Here is an 18466-nt window from a genome sequence, read left to right on the forward strand (position 1 = left end):
GGCAGAGAGAGAGGGAGAGAGAGGATCTGAATCAGGCTCCAGGCTGTTAGCAGAGAACTCAGTGAACCTCAAGACCATGACCTGAGCCCAAGTCAGACGCTTAACTGAGTGAGCCACACAGGTGCACCCCAGAAGTCAGCGTTCTTCTTCTGAACCTCTACCCCATCCCACCCATCGGAATTCCCAGAACGAGACTCAGGGCCCCAGAATGCTGCTTGCCCAGTGACCCAAGGCATGCTCAATTATCACCTGTTCTCTCACTCAGCAAACACTCCTGAGTCCCTACTCTGGACAGGGCACTGAGCTAAGCATGTGACCCACATCAGATTATTTGTCCCTCACAAACATCTCGCAGGACAAATAGCATCTCTGGCAGATAAGAAAACCAAGACTCAGAAAGGTTAAGTGACTTGTTCAAGGTCACATAGCGAGAACACGGTGAGGTGGGCATGCAAGCCCGGGTCTCTCTGAGGTGCATGACCACCACCAGTTTCTTTCCTGGGGAAGAAACCAGGGGCCAATAGCGAAGGTCCACGTAGGTGGATTATTGTCCCCCTAAACTCCCAGCACTGCCCCATGCCCCCGCCCACAGTTACCCTCAGTGGATCTTACAAAGGGTTCCCAGAGAGGCCTGCACACCCCTCCCAGAAGCCCCCAAATGCAGGCCAGACCCCATCCGCCTGCAGAAAACTCTCTTTGCTCAATAGCTAAGACTGATCCACTTCCAGGGGCTCAAGAGACTAAGGTGAGAGATCTGGATCTCATGGAGGCAGTTACCATGGGCCATGAGGGGGCAATGGGGGGAGGGGGAGAGTATATCAAGCTGACTGGAGAGAAACACGATTACATGAACAGAGGTCTGGCCTGGACTGCAGCAGGGGCAGGAGGGGCCCCCCAGATCCAAAGGGGGCCGAAAGTCCAGGGCACGGACTCAAGATTGGGATGCCAAGGGTCCCAAGCCCCTGACCTCCCCTGCCCACGCTAGCCAGCCCACCCCCCTCTCCCTGTTGAAGGAAGACCAGCTGACCTTCTGTTGGGTGCTAGGTCAGCCCTCAGCAAGGAAGATGAGACCTGACGGTTTTGACGCCTGGGAATGAGTCTCTTCCAAAAGGGCTCCTTCAGCCCTGAACCAAAGCATCCAACGCTTCCCAAGGGCACAGTGGGATTAGAAGACCTGCATTTGGCTGTCCCACTGCCCAGCTGTGAGCTCAGGCCGGTCCTGCCCCTCGCTGGGCCTTGGACCCTGGCTGATACCATGAGAGGGCAGGACGGGATCCCTGGCAGGCCCCTTCCTGCTCTGTCCGGGCACCCTGAGGCTCTGGGCAGCGTGGACACAGCCAAGGCCAAGTGTCCAAGGAGCCAGCCTGCGGGGCCGGGAGCGGGAGAGCCAGGTACCGCTCCTCACTCTCACTCCCACTGCTGCCGCACACACACGAACTCCCTCTCCAGGCCTGTGGCAGCCTTGGGGGTCCGGCCTCTGCTTTTCTTTCTGCTCAGGAGACAGCAGTCCCACCCACCCACACACCCTAGCGCTCTGCCCTCAACTCGGGCAAGGAAGGCTCTGTGACTCCGGGTGGGAGAGGATGCAGGCGCGGGGCAGCGTGCGGGCAGCACACGGAGTGGCTCCCGCCTCCCATCTGACTCCAAACCCCTGCCCTCCCTGCCCTAGGCCCGGGTCCACAGCACGCCTGACCCACCAGCTCTGGCTCTGGCCCCTGCTCTTGGGGGGGGCTTCCTCTGCATCCTTGCTGCCCCAGCCCCACCCCAGCCTCTCCAATGCCCTGTGGCTTGGCTTGTATGCCACAAATGAACCACCGTTCGGCTTCCTCTTCGAGAGCTGAATCGGCCTCTGATTACTTTGGAAACAATCTCTTTGTAACTGAAGTGTCCAGTGAGACAGTGGCAGAGGGGACGGGAAAGGAAAGAAGGAAGGAAAACACCTACGAGTGTGGCCATGGCGTGAATGTACAGAGAGGGTGGCCTCTAGTCTCCCAGGTACAAAGCAACGGGAGTTCATTATTATCTGTACTGAGCGCTTCCTATGCACCAGGCACTGTTCTGAGTTGAAATATATTTCTGATTTAATCCTCAAAGCAAGCCCACCCACCTGTGAGGAAGTAGCAATATAGCCCCCATTTTAGAGAGAGAGCAACTGAGGCACAGAGAGGCTGACCATCTGCCTGAGGTCACACAGCTGGTAGGGGTCTAGAAGTCTGCACACCCAGCCTCTGGCCCAGGCTCGTGAGTGCATGGACCATGGCAGTGTGCTAGATGCCCGTTTGAGGAGTCTGTCTGGAAAGGGCCTGAGGAGGCAGGTGATGGCAAACCCATTCGTGGAGGGGGGCCCTGGGGCAGGCAGGTGAGACAGGATGCCAGCCTCACTCAGCTTTTGTCCTTCCAGAACTATCCCCCATTCAGTCTCTGCCTGGCTTTGCCACTCACCAGCCGTGTGACCCGGGACAGGAACTTAATCTCCCAGAGCCTCAGTTTCCCCATCTGTAACACCGGATGGTGATAATGCCACCTCCCTCAGAGTAGGTGAAGGAGGGATCAAGGAGCTCAAGTGTGTGATGCTCCTGGCACCTAGGGGGTGGCCCATGAGTGTTAGTTCCCCAGCTAGGTGAGCAGTGCCAATCTGGCTGGAGTTTAGATGGGACAGGGCCTTATTAGGCCTCACCACTCAAAGCAGGACCCCCAGGCATCACCTCCCCTGGGAGTTGGTTAGGAATGCAGGCTCTCTCAGGCCAGCCCGGACTCACTGAATCAGAATCTGCTTCTTCACATAGCATTCTAGGAGATCTGATGGGGGAAGTCATTTGCAGCCTTCTGGGAGCTTGGTCACCTGGTTCCAAGTATAAAAGTGGGTGACGGGTGGAGACAGTGAAGAGGTGCAGGCCCCTGGCGGGAAGACATACTTGCAGGGACAGCAGGGCTCTCTTGAGCCCCATGGTGACCCTGAGCGCACAGCCCTGATTCTCAGGGCCAGGAGCCAAGGTGGAGGCAGGATCACAGGGCTCTGGGCTCCGGGCTGGCTGTGCATTTAACTCATTGCTGTGTGTTGTATAGAAGGCAGGGGGCGTGCCGAAGCCCCTGCAGGCGGCCTAGGAGACCTTACTGCCTTAGCCTTGCTCTCACCTGCCTAAGCCCCAAATCCATCTGAGCAACGAGAAGCTTGAGTCCTGCTCTCTTAAGGTTGACCAGGACCCACATCCCTGTCAACTGCAGTAATTGGTCACCTGCAATGTGCCTGCTGACCACCCCCCCGCCCAAGCATGAAATCTACCACCCCAGGTTGCTGGGTGAAGCTCGGACCTCAGGGTCCCCCCGGAGGCAGCAACACACAGGGGAGGCCATGCCCATCTCTGACGCACACACTCTCATAGGGCAACCGCAAAGCCCACCCTCTGTCCCGCCACACAGCTTCAGGTGGGGGCGGGACCCCTGTCCACCCTGCCCACAGGTGGGTAATGGCTCTCACCTCTACACCTCCACGTTCAGTTCAGAAACACACACCCTACTGACCTCTTTCTCCACTGCAGACTGGACTGCCAGGGGCCCCCAGGCTCATGCGGGCTCCAAAGAAAGCCTAAAATGTGGGGCCAGAACCTCAAGCAGGCCTAGGATGCCCAAGAAAGACCCATAGATTAGGGGGATGAGTTGGGGCTGCTGCAGGGTATGTGATGTCATGGGTTCTGGAAAGGCCCTTGGCCCCAAAATATCTCCACTCTGGGTCCGGAAATCCCTCCCGACGCTCTAAGAGTCCCTGCTGGGAGAGGCTGTCCCCTGAAAGCCTTGTAGCTCACAGCTCCAGAGAGAGAGAGGCAACTGACAGTTGGCTTGAGGGTGGTGAAAGATGGGCGGGGGAGGGTGCGTGCGGACAGACCATCATCTCGCCAGGGTGTCCTGATCAAGGGCTCTGAGCTCCAGCCAGGAGGGGGCACTCTGTCCCCCAACACCAGAAGGCTGGCTTCCTTGAAGCCAGCACCTCTTGGCCGGGAAGGGGGTCCAGCAAGGGGAGGGACATTAAGCACCCCCACCCCGCATGCCAGGGGAAGTCAAGTCCCAACCCAACTGTCCCCTCGAGGGAGGCAAAGTGCTAGTGACCAGGAGGGGGCGGGAGCCCTGAGAGAAGCGAGGTGGGGGACAGGAGGGGAATTAACCAGGTTCCAAAATAGCACGGCTGGTTCTGCCTCGCTTCACCCTGTGCAATGTCTGGCAGCTTCTGCTTTCGGTCTGACTCACACCCGTTGGAGGCAGGACAGGGCGGCCGGCGGCACAGACAGAGGCCGAGGGACAGCCACAGACCTTCCTCGGCTCACTACAGGCACCTACCCCGCTGGCCCTCCTCCCCTGCCCGTGCCCCAGGCTGGGCTTCTGGGGACACGAGTGGGGCACAAAACCAGGGGTTCCCTCGCCTGGGTCCTGTCCCAGCCCTTGCCCACCCCAGGGCCTCCCCGGTGCTGGCAGCCGCCCCAGACCCCAAACTCAGCTTCACCTCTGTCCTGCCCCGGGGACACTCCAGTTGGCCCCTCCACCCCTCCTCCAACTGGAAGATGCCCCACCAGCCAGCCTCGCCCCCCACAAGTGAAATGTCCTCAGTGGCGACTCCACCGTGACTACCTACGGAGGAGTAAGCTTCGTGCCCCTGCCCCGTCTCTGCCACACACGCAGGTATGGGAGGGACACCTCAGTCTCACTCCCCAGATTCGCACAGCAGCTTGCCTAACTTTTGTTTCTGTCCTCAAATGCAAGAAGCACCCTGCCGTCAGCGGGGCAGAGAGAGGAACCAAGTGCCCTGGATTTTGTGCCTGTTGGGATGGGGGAGGGGCACACCCCTCCTCTCTCCCCCTTTCGTGATCTCCCAACCACCGCGTCCTGTGCCTCCCCAGCTTCCCTCCTGGGGAGGTGAGACGCCTCATACCTCCGCCCTGGACCAAAGTCGCTTAAGCTCCAACCCGAGCCACCCATCGAAAGCCTCATCATAAAGTCCACCTCTGGGGCCCACGCCAACAGCATCTGTCCTCCCGGCCCTCACACCAGTGCACCAGCCCCAAGAGCACAGCCACCTTTCTCTGCAAGCGGGGCAGGTGCATGGCAGACGTGGAGAGAATGTCAAAGGTCGTGAGGTTGGCCATCACGGGCGGACGAACTCCTGCGGCCCACCCTGACACCTGTGCCCCGACCAAACCTGGAGGGAAAGGCGGAGGGTGGCGGCTGGAGAGAGAGGTCAAGGAGCCGAGGCTCTGGCAGGCCCACCTGCCGCCCGGCGCCCCACCGGGCCCAGCACCTGCCCCCTGCTCGCCTCCTGCCCTTCCCCCACCACCACCCCCAAGCCTTACCTACGCACCACTTCCCTCTCTTAACTCTTCCCATGCCTTCAGCCCCATAAGGCTTCGGACTGCTGTGCAAATCTGCACGGTGGGAGCAGGAGTCAGCAGGGAGGAGGCCCCTCTCCAGGAAGCAGGCGCCGGGCAGAGCCCTCACCAGGGACACAGAAGGATGCCCTTGAATAAAATGCCCCCCCTCCCAATGCCCCGCAAATTGCATCCTGTTCCTCATAGAGACACAGAGGGAGGGCACCAGAAGACAACCACGTGGCAGCCATGGGGCCAGTGGCCCCAGGAGGGGAAGAGGCAGGGGCATTGAGAGAAAGGAAAAGGAAGTCAGAGAAACCGCTACAATCACAGTCTCAGGATGCTGGGGCTGGGAGGGGACTCAAAGGTGGCTCCAGGCTCCATGCCACCCAGCACATCCGTCCCGCCCTCTGGGAGCGGACGGAGCCCAGAGAAGCGCACTTGCCTCGGACGGGGCCTGGAAATGGCTGCCGGTGTCTGACCTACGGGAAGGACCTCGTGTGTGCTGGGTCCCTTTCCTCTGCTGTGTGTGCCTGGAGGGATCCTAACAGCTTCCTCTGCCACACAGTAGGAGCTCCTTAAGTATCTGTTGAACACAACGAAGGTGGCCCTGGCGACTGGCTCCAGGGGGCAGGGTCTGCCCGGGGCAGCTGAGAGCGGCAGCTTCGTGGGCCTGGAGAGAAGGGCGCTGGGGACACGGGGCTTGAGAAGAGGCATACTCCAAGGGACTCCCAGGCCTCGGTTCGGTGGGTGCTGCTGAGGCCATCAGGGCTCCGGCCACACCCCCTGCCAGCTGCTGGCACCCGCTTCCATGTCAGAGCCAGCATCCCGTCTTCCCCCAGCAGCTCTTAGCCAGAGACCTTGCAGGGCTAGTGAAGAGACACCCATTCCCTCACCCCACTTCGTCCCGGGGTTCTACAGGGGCCCCCAGTGAGCCCGAGCCTCAGAAGTCACAGCAGTCACCTGCTCCCAAACACACATTTTCTTGGCTTCCTTCCCTTCCCTGTCTATCCAACCCCACCTATTCTACCCCACTGCGGGCTCTTCCTGGGGTCACCTCCCAAGTAAACTACCTGTACCCACATCCTTGTCTCAGCCAGTGGGCCCTGAGGAGGAGGTTAGGACCTGTAACGGAGCAGCTAACTCAAAAGCTTAGAAAGAAAGGCCAGTAAAAGGGCCAGTCTGAGAGCCCAGCCACTGGGGGAGACTGGGTGCAGTGGCCAAGCGTGCACCTAGAACTTTCCCGCCTGCTAGGGGTAAGACCTCCCTCGGAAGCAGAGTTGGCAAGATGGAGCGAAGAAACAAGGATGCGCCAGCGTCTGGCACATTCTATGACAAAGAAGCATCCATTCCAGGGGTGGTCGTGCCAACACGTGGTTACTGGTGGCAAATGCCAAGAGGGCTCGGGGCCCTGCATTGCCCCCCAACCCTGGGATGGACCAAAGATGGAGCTAGAGAACTCCAGCATTCCAGAACCTCGACAGGCCCATTCATTCGATAGCACAGCTGTGATGTTCCATGCTAAGAACTATGCACTGGGGACACCCGGGGTGGGGGTGGGGGCACTTTGATACCACACTAAGAGCTTTTCTTTCCAGGCACGGAGAGCTGAACGTTCCAGATGTGTCCCTTACTGTCTGTGCAGCGTTCAGCAACTCGCTTCACTTCAAGGGGCCTTGGTGTCCTCATGTGCAAAATGCTGAGAATGCCCGTCTTGGAGAATTTCTGTAAGGATTAAATGTAAAACACCTAACACAGGTGCTCAGTAAATATCTGATGAACGGGCGGCTATGCATGCATGAGAGCACGGACAAGGTGCATGGGGATATAACGGATGCGTGTGTACGTCTATAGGTAGATGGATGCTGGGGAGGAAACAATAGTTGTCTGCAGTCTGATTCCCATCTGGGTCCATATCCTCTCTGCCAAACTTAACAAGAAAACGAAGGCCCACCACTCTCTGATTTATCGGCTAGAGAAATCTGTATCTCCGTGTATCGGGTTGACAAATTACAAGTAAGATCCCCCTGACGAGCCACACTGTGGGACCCAGTCGTTTTCTGAAGGGTGTAGAGAGCCATGTCAGAACAGGGAACATCCTCCGGAGACGTTCTCCATCGTGCCAGTACCCTGTGTGGTCCCGCCAGGCCCATATCCCATTCCTCAAAGGCTCAACTCCACCCAAGCCCTACCCCAGGGAAGGGGGGGTCGGGGGCTGGGGAGAGGGAGAGGAGGCCAGACAAAGCAGGGCAGGGGAACAGGCCAAGACGGTGGAGCAGAGGACGCCAAGAACGTGTGGGACGTGTGGGAGAGGGTGAACAGGAATCAGAGAGAAGGGGCTGAAGAGCAGAGAGAAGGGTGTATTGTCTTTGGAGGAACAGAGAAAGGAAACAGCCCTGAGAGAACAAGGGAGTGGACACAAAATGGGCTGACCAACAAAGAAAAGTCATCGCCTGCTCCATCACCCCCAATGGCACCCCACTGTCCTCCAGAGTCCAAACTCCCTACCAGGCCTGGAGGCATCCAGGATGCCCTTCCACCACGAGCTCTGGGCTCAGCTGAGGAGGCCTCCTCGCTCCCTCTCCTCCGCCCCATCCCCCTTCCTTCTGCAGAATGTCCAAACATCGCTCATCTCTGGAAGCCCTTGGACGTGTCCACCCCTGTGGCCTCGGACGGAGCTGTATTGGCTGGTTGGTGGGAGCGGCATAAACAGAGAAAGCTGAGCCCCAGCAGAGTGGGGAGGGAGACAAGGCTCCGGGGCAGGGGGTGGGGGGGCGGTGGAAAAGGGAGCTTCCAGTTTCTCTCTTCCCCACCTGTCCCCACGGCCCAGCCATGGCGTTACACAATCTTGTGGTCACTGCAGAATGCCCTGTCCATTTTTAAGAGGGCTGAGGTGGCACTGAAGGAGGGGACCAGGCCGCATGCCCAGGACGACAGGGGACAAGGAGGGTGGGCCAAGGGAAGGGAGGAGCTTCAGCTCTGCCCAGCCCCAGGGGTCGGGGCTCGTGGGGTAGAGGTAGAGCCCCAGAGAGTGAGAAATGGGACAGACCCCATAAGAGTGGTATCTGGGCACCATCCATCTTGCCCTGAGGGACATGGGCAGAAGCGGGACCCCCCTCACAGCCTAGAGCCAGGCTGTCCCTCTGCAAGCTGCCCACAGCCTCAGAGGTCCCTTCAGGCTGGGAAACCTGAGGAGATGGGGCAGTTCAGGACGGACTCTCAGAATAGAAGCGCCTGGACGCCTTGGCAGCCCGCCTCCAGGGGCATCTAGATTGGGGAAGGGGGCCTTCCCCACCGGTCTGTGGAGCAGAGGAAAAGAGTATGAGGCTCCAGGCCCCAGCCCTCGCCACGTCTCACCTCTACATTCCTGGGCCCTCCCAAGAAGCACAGGAGATACACGATGTAGGTGGAGGAGGGAAACTGAGGCACAGAGCTGTCTTCTAGATCTGGAGACCTGCTCTGCCCACTCAGCCACCTACATCATCCTTGAAAATTAACTACCACGCTTCTCCCAAGCACATGGGGTTCCAGCCCGTACTGCTCCTGGGCCCCCTTCCACCCTGGGAACATACACTTTCCAGAAGTGGCCTGCCACAGACCCCAAAGTTGGGCTGTGAAAAGAAGAAGGCAGGCCTGCCTTTTCTTAAACCCCGAGCTGGAAGCGAGTTCCAACTCTGGTCCCGAGGCCGCCTGGGCTCATCCCTGAGCTCCACCGCTTGGTAGCATTGTGACCTTGGGGAATTCACCTTGCCCCTCAATGCCACGGTCTCCTCATATGAGTGGGAGATAACGCTCCCTGCTCCTGTACCTCACAGTTGGTGAGAAAAGCAAATGTATTCATTTGGCTCCTCAAGGGGCCGAATGGTCCCGGCCCCTCCACTCAGGACACACCCACCACCCCGATCACTAGGCCTCCTTTCCTCCCCACCAGGGACCCAGTGGCTCGGGCCCTGGCAGGGGGTGCCGAGGAACTGAGGAGCCACTGCTATTGATAGAGCTGGTGCCAGGCCCATGGCGGGCACAGAGCCCAGGCATACAATGGGGCTGTGTGTACACCCAGCATTACCCTGGAGCAGAGCTGGGCAGGCCGGCATCTGGGGTCAGGCCAAGAATTCATTTCCCTGGAGAGGGCCTCCCCATCCCTCCCAGGCGGCACAGCCCCGCTGGGGGCTGCGTAGGAAGGCAGGCACCACCCACGCCCTCAGTGAGCCCAGGCAGTGGAATGGGGTCGTGCCCAGTGCCGGGCACTGGGGAACAGGGACTCCTGGATCCAGCTGCCCCACTGGGCTGCTCACTCAGGAGGCATCTGGGACCCATTATGTAACTGGGGGCTGTGGCCTCCCCTGTGGGCAAAGGGAAGGTAGTCTGCGGGGCCAGGAGAAGGTGCAAGAAAAATCTGCTGCGACCTCTCCCCAGACAGAGGGCCTCAATCCCAACACCACACCTCCCCACGTCCCCGCCACCAGCTTGCTGGGGCCCTGGGCTCAGCACCAAGGCCCCGGGTGCCCCAGGGGAGAGAAGCCGGGCTCACTCCCCAGGGGCATGAGTCACCAGCAGGGCTGCAGCTGGGATGGCAGAGCCGGTGGGCAGGTGGGGCCTCTCCCCTCCCCTCCCTGGCAGGCCTTCTCAAGCTGGAAAACCACTGGGCTGGTAATGGGGTAATGACCACAGCATCCCGGCCTGGGCCTCCGCAGGCTACTTCCTCCGGCTTAGGGGATTACGTAGTGCCAGGAATCGAGGCCTAGATGCCCTCCTGGTCCCCACACCGACTCCTATAGCTGCGGGTATGGACCAACTCCCGAAAACCCCCTGAGAGGGGTGTCAGACTGCAGATCAAGGCAGTGCCTTATCCCTGAGGCAGGAGGAGGGGGAACAGGGGCCTCTGGCAGGCAGGTGGGGGAAAGGAAGGAAGCCAGGCCACCCCATACCTCAGATTGTGGCCAAAAGGCAGAGACGGAAGGGCTCCTTTGCATGAAATCACTTTCCATTCTTCTCAGAGCCCCGGCGGCTCCCGGCAACAGGAGATAACTGCCCTTGCTCCCTCACTGCCACCGTTCACACCACCCCCTCACACCCAGGCAGAACAACACAAATATGTGCTCTGTGGGCAGCCGCCCACACTCCCAGAAGGTCACACACAAAGGTCACGGTGGCAGCTGCAGCCCAGAGGACACAGTCAGATGCCCACCCTTCCTCTCACACCCACAGGCCGAGCCCCAGTTCCAGCACATCATCTCCTGGGGGCCCCATCCAGAGACCTGCAGCACCCCAACCTTCACTTCAGGAGAACTTGAGGGGGCTCCTGCCTGGGGAGGGGAAGAGGAGCCCCCCACCCCCCAGCCAGGCCCACGTCACGGAGCTGTGTGCGGGCGTGCGTGTGTGTGGATGCGTGTGTGGATGCGTGTGACCTGCCCTGACAACCGAGGCTGAGAGCCACAAGGGACCTTCTGAGGCTGAGCCTATCACCCTCATTTTATCAAGGGACAAACTGGGACTCTGACTGAGGAAGGCTGAACCTGGACCCCAGAGCTGAGGGAGCCTAAGGCTGGCCAAAGCGGGGGACAGAGGAAAGGGTAGGAGAAGATCTGCCACCTAATCAGAGGTACTGCTCCTCTGGGATACTGCCCCGGTGCCACTCCATTCATTCATTTCAAATATTTCTTGAGTACCTGCTATGTGCCAGTGCTGTGGCAGGGGCCCTTCTGCCCCATCTCAGCCCTACCACCTTCCCCTGCATGGGTCACCTCCAAGAGCCAATGCCCTTCAGATGACAAGAGGCCTGGGAAGTCACCCATCAGAGATTTCCTGGGCTATTTCTAGCAGGAGAGCCCTGTTTTCAGATAAACTTTACCTAGAACCTCGATATGTATATAAAACATGAGAATAAAGCAGCTCTGTGGGGCTGAGGGGGGTGGCCAGACCACCTGGCCTCCAACTGGGGGCCTCCCCCATGCTCTCAAACAGTCCCCAGATCACTCCCTGAGGCTCTGAGGAAGTCTCAAGACCAGCTTTCTCTGACCTCTTTGTGTTACAGAAGCCCAGGGGAAGCAAGAAATGTGTGCAGATCACAGCTGAGGGAGAGCTGGGATCACAGCCCCCCTTCTTCAAGCCTCCCTGACTCCCAAGGCAATGGCACCCCATCCCCCTTACGGGAAAAGGACCCAGCAATGCGCCCCGCCCCCCACAAAATTTCACAGATTCAGTTCCCACCGTGTGCCCAGCAAGAATTCTATGGCCTGTGATCATATCTATCTTGTAGGTAAGGAAATGGATGGTCACAAAAGTTAAGTGACTCATTCAACCCATGAAGGGGAAAGCCCACATCCCAACCCGCCTGTACACTCTCTATCCCTTGCTGCAGCCCTGCAGGGATTGCCATCACGATGCTGGGGTTATAACCACTCTCTCCGGGCCCCACCCTTAGCTTCACTTCACACAGAGAAAAGCTGAGAAGCCTCCTACCCAACTCACTCCAACATACAGAGGGGGCACACACAGAGCTTCTCATTAGTAATAACAACAACGAAAGTGGTAAGAAGGCCACCACCTCCTTATTATATAGCACTTCACACGTTATTCTGTTAGTCTTCAAAACACTGTACTCCCATCCTTGTCCCACAGATGAGGAAACTGAGGTACAGAGAGGATGACGACTTGCCCAAGGTCACGCAGCTAGGAAGTAGCAAAGCCAGGCCTGGGCCCCAGGCAGTCCAGCTGTATACCCATAACCACTGAGCCACACTCCTCCCCTGTAACGTCTGCCGGCGTCTCCTCTGGTGGTGGCTGTCACAGGGGCCCTGGCTTGGGGCTTGCCTCCCTCCTCTGAGGTCCCTCTCTGCGGGCATCAGAAGCCAGCTGGAACTTCTGAGCGGTGGACACAGGAAAGCCTACCTGGTAAGTACCATCAGCTCCTGCTGGGGGGCAGGTAACACTCATTCCCTGCCCCCCACAGGGGCTGGACCTGGAAGGATGAGACAGTGGGAGAGCAATCAATGCACAAGCACAAATAGGACACCTACTGCGTGCCTGGCTTCAAGTCGTGACAGGTGCGGGACATAGAGGGCTCTGTCCTCGCCCTCCTGCCAATGGCTCCAGTCCCCGGCAATGCCCAAAGGGGTCGCCCCTGCCATCCCTACCCCCTTCAGTACTGGCTGCACCAGATGTTGGCAACACTTAGAAACAAGGCTAAAAATAGACTCTATAATGAGTCAGTGCTAAGAATAACTCAGGCAAACAGCCCTGGGGGGTGGTGGGGGAGAGGACACTCCTCCTACCTCCCAACCCAGCCTGGCCCACCTCCCGGCCTTTCCTTTGGAGCCCACCACAGTCCACAGAGGGCCTAGGGGACTTAAACTCCCAACTGCTGAGTTGACGGGGACATGGGTGCACTCACACGCCCTCCTACCCTACAGGCCCGGTGGCCAGCCACCCTGGGCCAAGGCTGGGGGTTATCAAAGGGGTGGGGAGGGCTGGAGAAGGCTACCCGACTCAAGGCAGGCCTGTGTTGGTGCCCCAAGATGCTTTGACCTTCTCTCCCCAACTTGAACACCAACTTCCCCACAGAAAACTAGGAAACCGTGCCCGCAGCTCCCTCCCCTCATGTCTCACCTGCAAAATGGGTCCCAGAGTCAGCCAGACTGGCCCACCTCATAGGTGACCGGGGAGCTGAGACCAGAGAGGACAGTGGCACAGTAAAGGGCAGATATCCAGTGTGGGGGCTGAGTCAGAATCGAGGAGTCCGAACATGCCAGATCCCATGGCCCAGGGTCTTGCTCGGATTTCCCGTTGTTCTTCCCTCATTGTGCCCCAGAAATGATAGGAATAGTTAGACTCATGGGTATCCGCACATGAGTTGAACATGAATAGAGCACAATCACATATGGTGTCAGAGCTGAACCTCTCAACAGCTCCAGGTGATAAACCAGGTGATGAAGTTTCATGATACAGTTGAGGAGACTGGGACCCAGGAAACCCAATTAACTTGGGCCCCACAGCTAGGATGCAGCCTTATTGCCATCCATTAGCCGGGCAGGTAACTCCCTGGAGCGTGTGTGCTGGGCATAGCCCCGTCTCCCATCAGTGGATGCCCAGAGGGAATAGGACACCCTCTAATGCGCTGGCAGCCAGAGGGGAGGGGCCAGAAAAAGGCGAGGAGCCTTCAGGAAGGGAGCAGCACTGCATACAACATTTCTCTGAGAAGAACACAGGAAGGAGGGAATGTCATCGGCAGAGCACTGGCCATGAAACCAGGAGCCCTGGGATCTAGTCCCAGCTTTACTAGAGATAACTGCATGATCTTGGGAAATCATTTCCTAGGCCTCACTCCAGGTCTCAGTTTCTCCATCTGGAAAATGGAGCTTTGGACACCAGCCCTTTGAGCTATCCTGCAGGATGTTGAGACCCCCGTGTTAGAGGTACACAATGAATATCAGCATATCAAAGGCTCTGACAAGTCTTCCAGCAAAGAAAACCGTTTTGCTTTTTTTGACTCCCACTCTCCCATCCCTGCTTGGCCATCAAATCCTTCCATAATACACATCTGGGGAAATCCTGGAGTAGGATTGGGGTCCCCCGGAGTAGATTTGGGGCCACCAATTCAAAAGCCTATCAAGGCCAGCAGGAAACATGAAAGCTTGGAGCAGGCCCAAACAAAATGCATCAGGACTTTGAAGTTAGCTGCAAGCCCTAAAAAATTCCTGGCAGCTCTGGAGGGGGTGGGGAGGGGGGGGAGGTTCAGGGAGTTTAGCACCTCTGTTCTATGAAGTCCTCCTCAGGACCCACTCAGGCTTTTGATCCCAACTCTTCCTCAACAATCCTGTTAAGAGGGGCAAGATCAAGAAAGCAAAACATGTCACTTGGCATATTGATTATTTTGAATTACAGGTACTTAAGAAAAATAAGTAGAAGGGGCGCCTGGGTGGCTCAGTCAGTTGAGCATCGGACTTCAGCTCAGGTCATGATCTCGCGGTTGGTGAGTTTGAGCCCCGTGTCAGGCTCTGCGCTGATAGCTCAGAGCCTGGAGCCTGCTTCAAATTCTGTGTGTGTCTCTCTCTCTGACCCTCCCCTGCTCATACTCTGTCTCTCTCTGTCTCTCAAGAATAAATAAAAATTTTTCTAAAAGTAATAAAAAAAATAAAGTTAAAAAACAAAACAAAACAGGTACAAGAAGGGCCCTCTGACTCTCCTTCATGCCCCTGAGAGCAGGAAATAAATCTCCCAGGTGAAAGGTACCCTCTCTGTACCAGAGGGTGGAGAGACATCCTTATCTTTAGAAACAGGGAATTTGGGGCCAAAAAGGCTGTATAAACAAATCTTGTTACTTCTTTACTAATTAGCTACCCTTAGCCCAAACCCCTTTGTTCTGTTCATTCTTCACAATGTGTTCCTTTATCTAAACTGCATAAAAGCTGCCTGCTTTGGTCACTTCTTTGAGCCTCAAATTTTGGGGGGCTATGGTACATACAAAATTAAATTTGTTTTTCTTCTTGTTAATCTATCTTATGTCAATTTAAATATTAGACCAGCCAAAGAACCTAGAAGGGTAGAAGGAGAAAGTTTCTTCCCCTACAGTTTTGCTCTCCAGCATGGGGCTCTTCACTGGCTGGACAGTGCTCACTCCGGAAGGAGCTGAGAGACTCTGGGACCTCCAGCAGGAGCCAGCAGAAGGTAAATTTTCTTACCATGTCAGTCTCTTAGATCTCTGCCGGCTGGGTCTGGAGAAAGCAAAAGTGATCAAGTCCTTTTCATTTCTAAATATTTGTGTAAACTAGTTCCTTAGGTATAGGGACTCTGGTAAAAGTGTGTTGTAAATACTTTTGTTTTCTATTGATCCTCTTTCAACCAGAGATTGTCATTGTTTTCTTTTGTCTCTGTCTTTTGTGTCATTTTTCATAAGGAGGAGAACCATGGGTCTCCTTTCCTTTCCTCTTATTCTACGTCCTAAGAGCTTGGCGTTGTGACCAAGGAGAATATTTTTTCTGGTGGAAACCAGCAGGGACATGCATGGCCCGTCATACATTTGATGGCCTGTTGAACAGACTGGGGTTCCAAGACATGAGGCCACAAGCAGCACTCTCTTTGTCTGACGATACCAACTCTCAGGGGAATCACAAGGGGGTCCCAATCCATTAAAGGCCTCAGTCATCTCAACCTGCATTGTCTTAATAGTGCTGGAAAAGTCTCATACCAGGAGCACCTACCTGGTGTCACAAATCAGCAGGTCTGTTACTAGAGACATCTAACGTTCCCAGAGACTCCATTTTCACTACATCATTATTACCACCTACGACAACAGAGGTCTTTGTTTTCTTAGAGTAACTCTGGGAATGAACTTTCTGGATCTTGCAAGGGCTGCGACTTTTGCACCTCTTTAGGAACACCTCTAACGTCCATGTAAAGCCATGAAAGGGCTTATTGGTTTGAGTCACTATTAAGATTAATAGAAGATCCTCCTCATCAATGACAATGGATTCTTTGAATTGGACAAACTTCTATGTTAAAAAAAAAATTAGAGAGCTCTCATTCTAAATAATTGTCTTATTGGTACATATGGATAGAGAAAATTAAAAAGAAGATACAAAGGAATATGGTGGCTAGCCTTAAGGACTTCTTTAACAGCATGAAAATACAAAGCCCGTTTTGTCTCTTCTTGGAGAAGATCCTACCAAATTTAAAGAAGAGTTTGAAGGATTAGTGGTCATTCACAACCCCACTCACAGGGACCTCAACTGGCTGCTATGGAACGATCTTCCCAGCCATGATTACACCATAGTTATCAGACAAGCCAGATGGCCTCCTGGGGAAAAGCACCCCTCCCCGCTTCACAGAGAAAACAGATGACCAGAATTTCTTCCAGGCCCTCCTACAAATGATCAGGAAATGAATCAGCTGGAGGCCAATGTTCAATAATGAGAACAATAATAGAGGCTTTCCCTCCTAAGGTGAAGTGGTCCAAGAAGGCCTTTGTTAAATGCCTTAGATAGACTTTTGGGCCTTCCTTAAATGCTTCAGGTAGACTTTTAGACACACTGTTTTAAACCCTGAATCTCTAGAAGCAGAACTTTTTCCATCTCAGTTGGAAATCACCCCGATATAAAGCAGCAAATTTAGGTGGATGGGCAGATCAGTCCCTTGATATTCAGGCTGCAGTGCAGTCCTTGGGGAATTGGAAACATCTTGCAAATCTCTACAAAGCCAGAAATGTGGCTCTGGACACACTTCAAATCCCACCTGTCTTTACCAATCCCCAAACCTCACTTCTTCATCTCAAAATGCTCGTGATATTGTAAAAGACCAGGACATTGGAAATAGAATTATCCTGCACTTAAGAAAAAGCAGGAAAATTTTAACTAGGAATTACTCTAGACCTCTGATAAGAGGCAAATATACCCCCAAAACTCCTTGGAAAAGACTTAGATACTTTTATTTTTAATGTTTATTGATTTATTTTGAGAAAGAGAGAGAGAGCACGTGCAAGCAGGGGAGGGGCAGGGGGAGAGAGAGTCCTAAGCAGGGAACACCACGGTCAGCAGTCAGCATGGAGCCAACATGGGGGCTCGATCTCACGACTGTGAGATCATGACCTGAGCTGAAATCAAGAGTCAGATGCTTAACTGACTGAGCCACCCAGGCACCCTACCTTAGATACTTTTTCTGTGCCTTCGTTATATAGAATTTCTATTCCCATCTTCTCTAGCACCTAAGAGCCATTCTTTGAAATGCAAACTTTAGGGAGAAGTCATTCATCAGAAGGATGAAACGATTTGAAAATTGGGCTAATGAAAAATCTTAAGTGTTAAGTTCACATTGATCTGGGATAATCTTTGGGAAATAAAAGCTTGTTAAAGCTTGTCGGTTTAGTGAAAATAGACATGTCTTCACAGTTATTAGCATTAAATATGATGCAAACATACAACTTTTATTCTACCAGGGTTTACTTGTCAAATACGTTTGTGTTTTCCCTGTCACATTTGTCAGCAAGAAAAATAGCTTGGGATGATGTCTAAGTTTGTCTAACGTCTCATGAAGTTTTTGTGGCTAATCTGAATGTAATGTTTGAAACAAGTAATTTCGATAGATGAAGGAGATAAAAGTGTTTAGGTAAACTTTCCAACAAGAATTGTGGTTTATATTATGTCTACTTAAAAATAGTTTCCCAAATTGGGGCGCCTGGGTGGCGCAGTCGGTTAAGCGCCCGACTTCAGCCAGGTCACGATCTCGCGGTCCGTGAGTTCGAGCCCCGCGTCAGGCTCTGGGCTGATGGCTCGGAGCCTGGAGCCTGTTTCCGATTCTGTGTCTCCCTGTCTCTCTGCCCCTCCCCCGTTTATGCTCTGTCTCTCTCTGTCCCAAAAAAATAAATAAAAATATTGAAAAAAAAAATTAAAAAAAAAATAGTTTCCCAAATCTTTTGATAACTTCTACCCTTACTGTTGCTAAGTTAAATAATAGAAATTCATTGAATTGATCATTTCCAAATGAGATAAAATATTAAACATTAATTATGGAACATTAGTTTACCTAATTTTATCTTCCTATTATGGAGGAACTAGAGATGTTTGGGTCTGTTAAAAAGCATGTCTTGGCGACATCAAAAGATCTGTACTACTAAAAAGGCACATGTTTCTAGAAACTATAAAATATATTTATACATTTGCTATTTTACAGAATGCTGGTGTAACATACAGTTCATCATTTTTTACTTATTAGTTTTCACTAGAAGTTATAATTTTTAAGGGTTAAAAATCTTAATATATGTAATTAAAAACTACTAGAAATAGTAAGGGAAATAACTATATGCAAAAAAGAGTAGGGTGTGGCTATTTTGGTTAGAAATGGCATGAGGTATGCAGATACATTTTTGTTGAAGGAACTAAAAGTGACTTTATCCTAAAGTAGAGCTAAGTTTTTTCACAATGGGATAGAAGAAAAGGAACAAACTGAATGCATATAAAAAGTTAAAGAGAGAGAGAGAGTGAGAGAAAATTTTACCTTGTGTGACCAAGCTGGCTAAAGTCAAATTGATATTACAAGGGTTTTTAAAAATAAGCTTTGGGGCACCTGGGGTGGCTCAGTTGGTTAAGCGTCCGACTTCGGCTCAGGTCATGATCTTGCAG

The 18466-nt window shown here is 54.2% G+C and overlaps 1 protein-coding gene across 5 annotated transcripts in view; it reads right to left on the bottom strand.

Annotated features, from left to right (window-relative positions):
- Positions 1-18466, bottom strand: part of TFEB (transcription factor EB) — a 54492-nt gene that overhangs the window by 17244 nt on the left and 18782 nt on the right. The window contains exon 1 of one of the 5 annotated variants that reach the window (XM_047859103.1): positions 10283-10410. The exons of 1 other annotated variant lie outside the window; for it this stretch is intronic. Coding sequence is in view for 2 of the 4 variants with exons in the window: in XM_047859104.1 (XP_047715060.1) it covers positions 5348-5559 (212 nt within the window). In the remaining 2 variants the exon portion in view is untranslated. Of the gene's footprint in view, positions 1-5339; positions 5585-10282; positions 10411-18466 lie in introns of those variants that run through there. 3 more of the 5 variants (XM_047859100.1, XM_047859102.1, XM_047859104.1) reach the window with 3 other exon arrangements.

This window comes from Prionailurus viverrinus, chromosome B2 (assembly GCF_022837055.1).
Source record: "Prionailurus viverrinus isolate Anna chromosome B2, UM_Priviv_1.0, whole genome shotgun sequence".
NCBI lineage: Eukaryota > Metazoa > Chordata > Mammalia > Carnivora > Felidae > Prionailurus > Prionailurus viverrinus.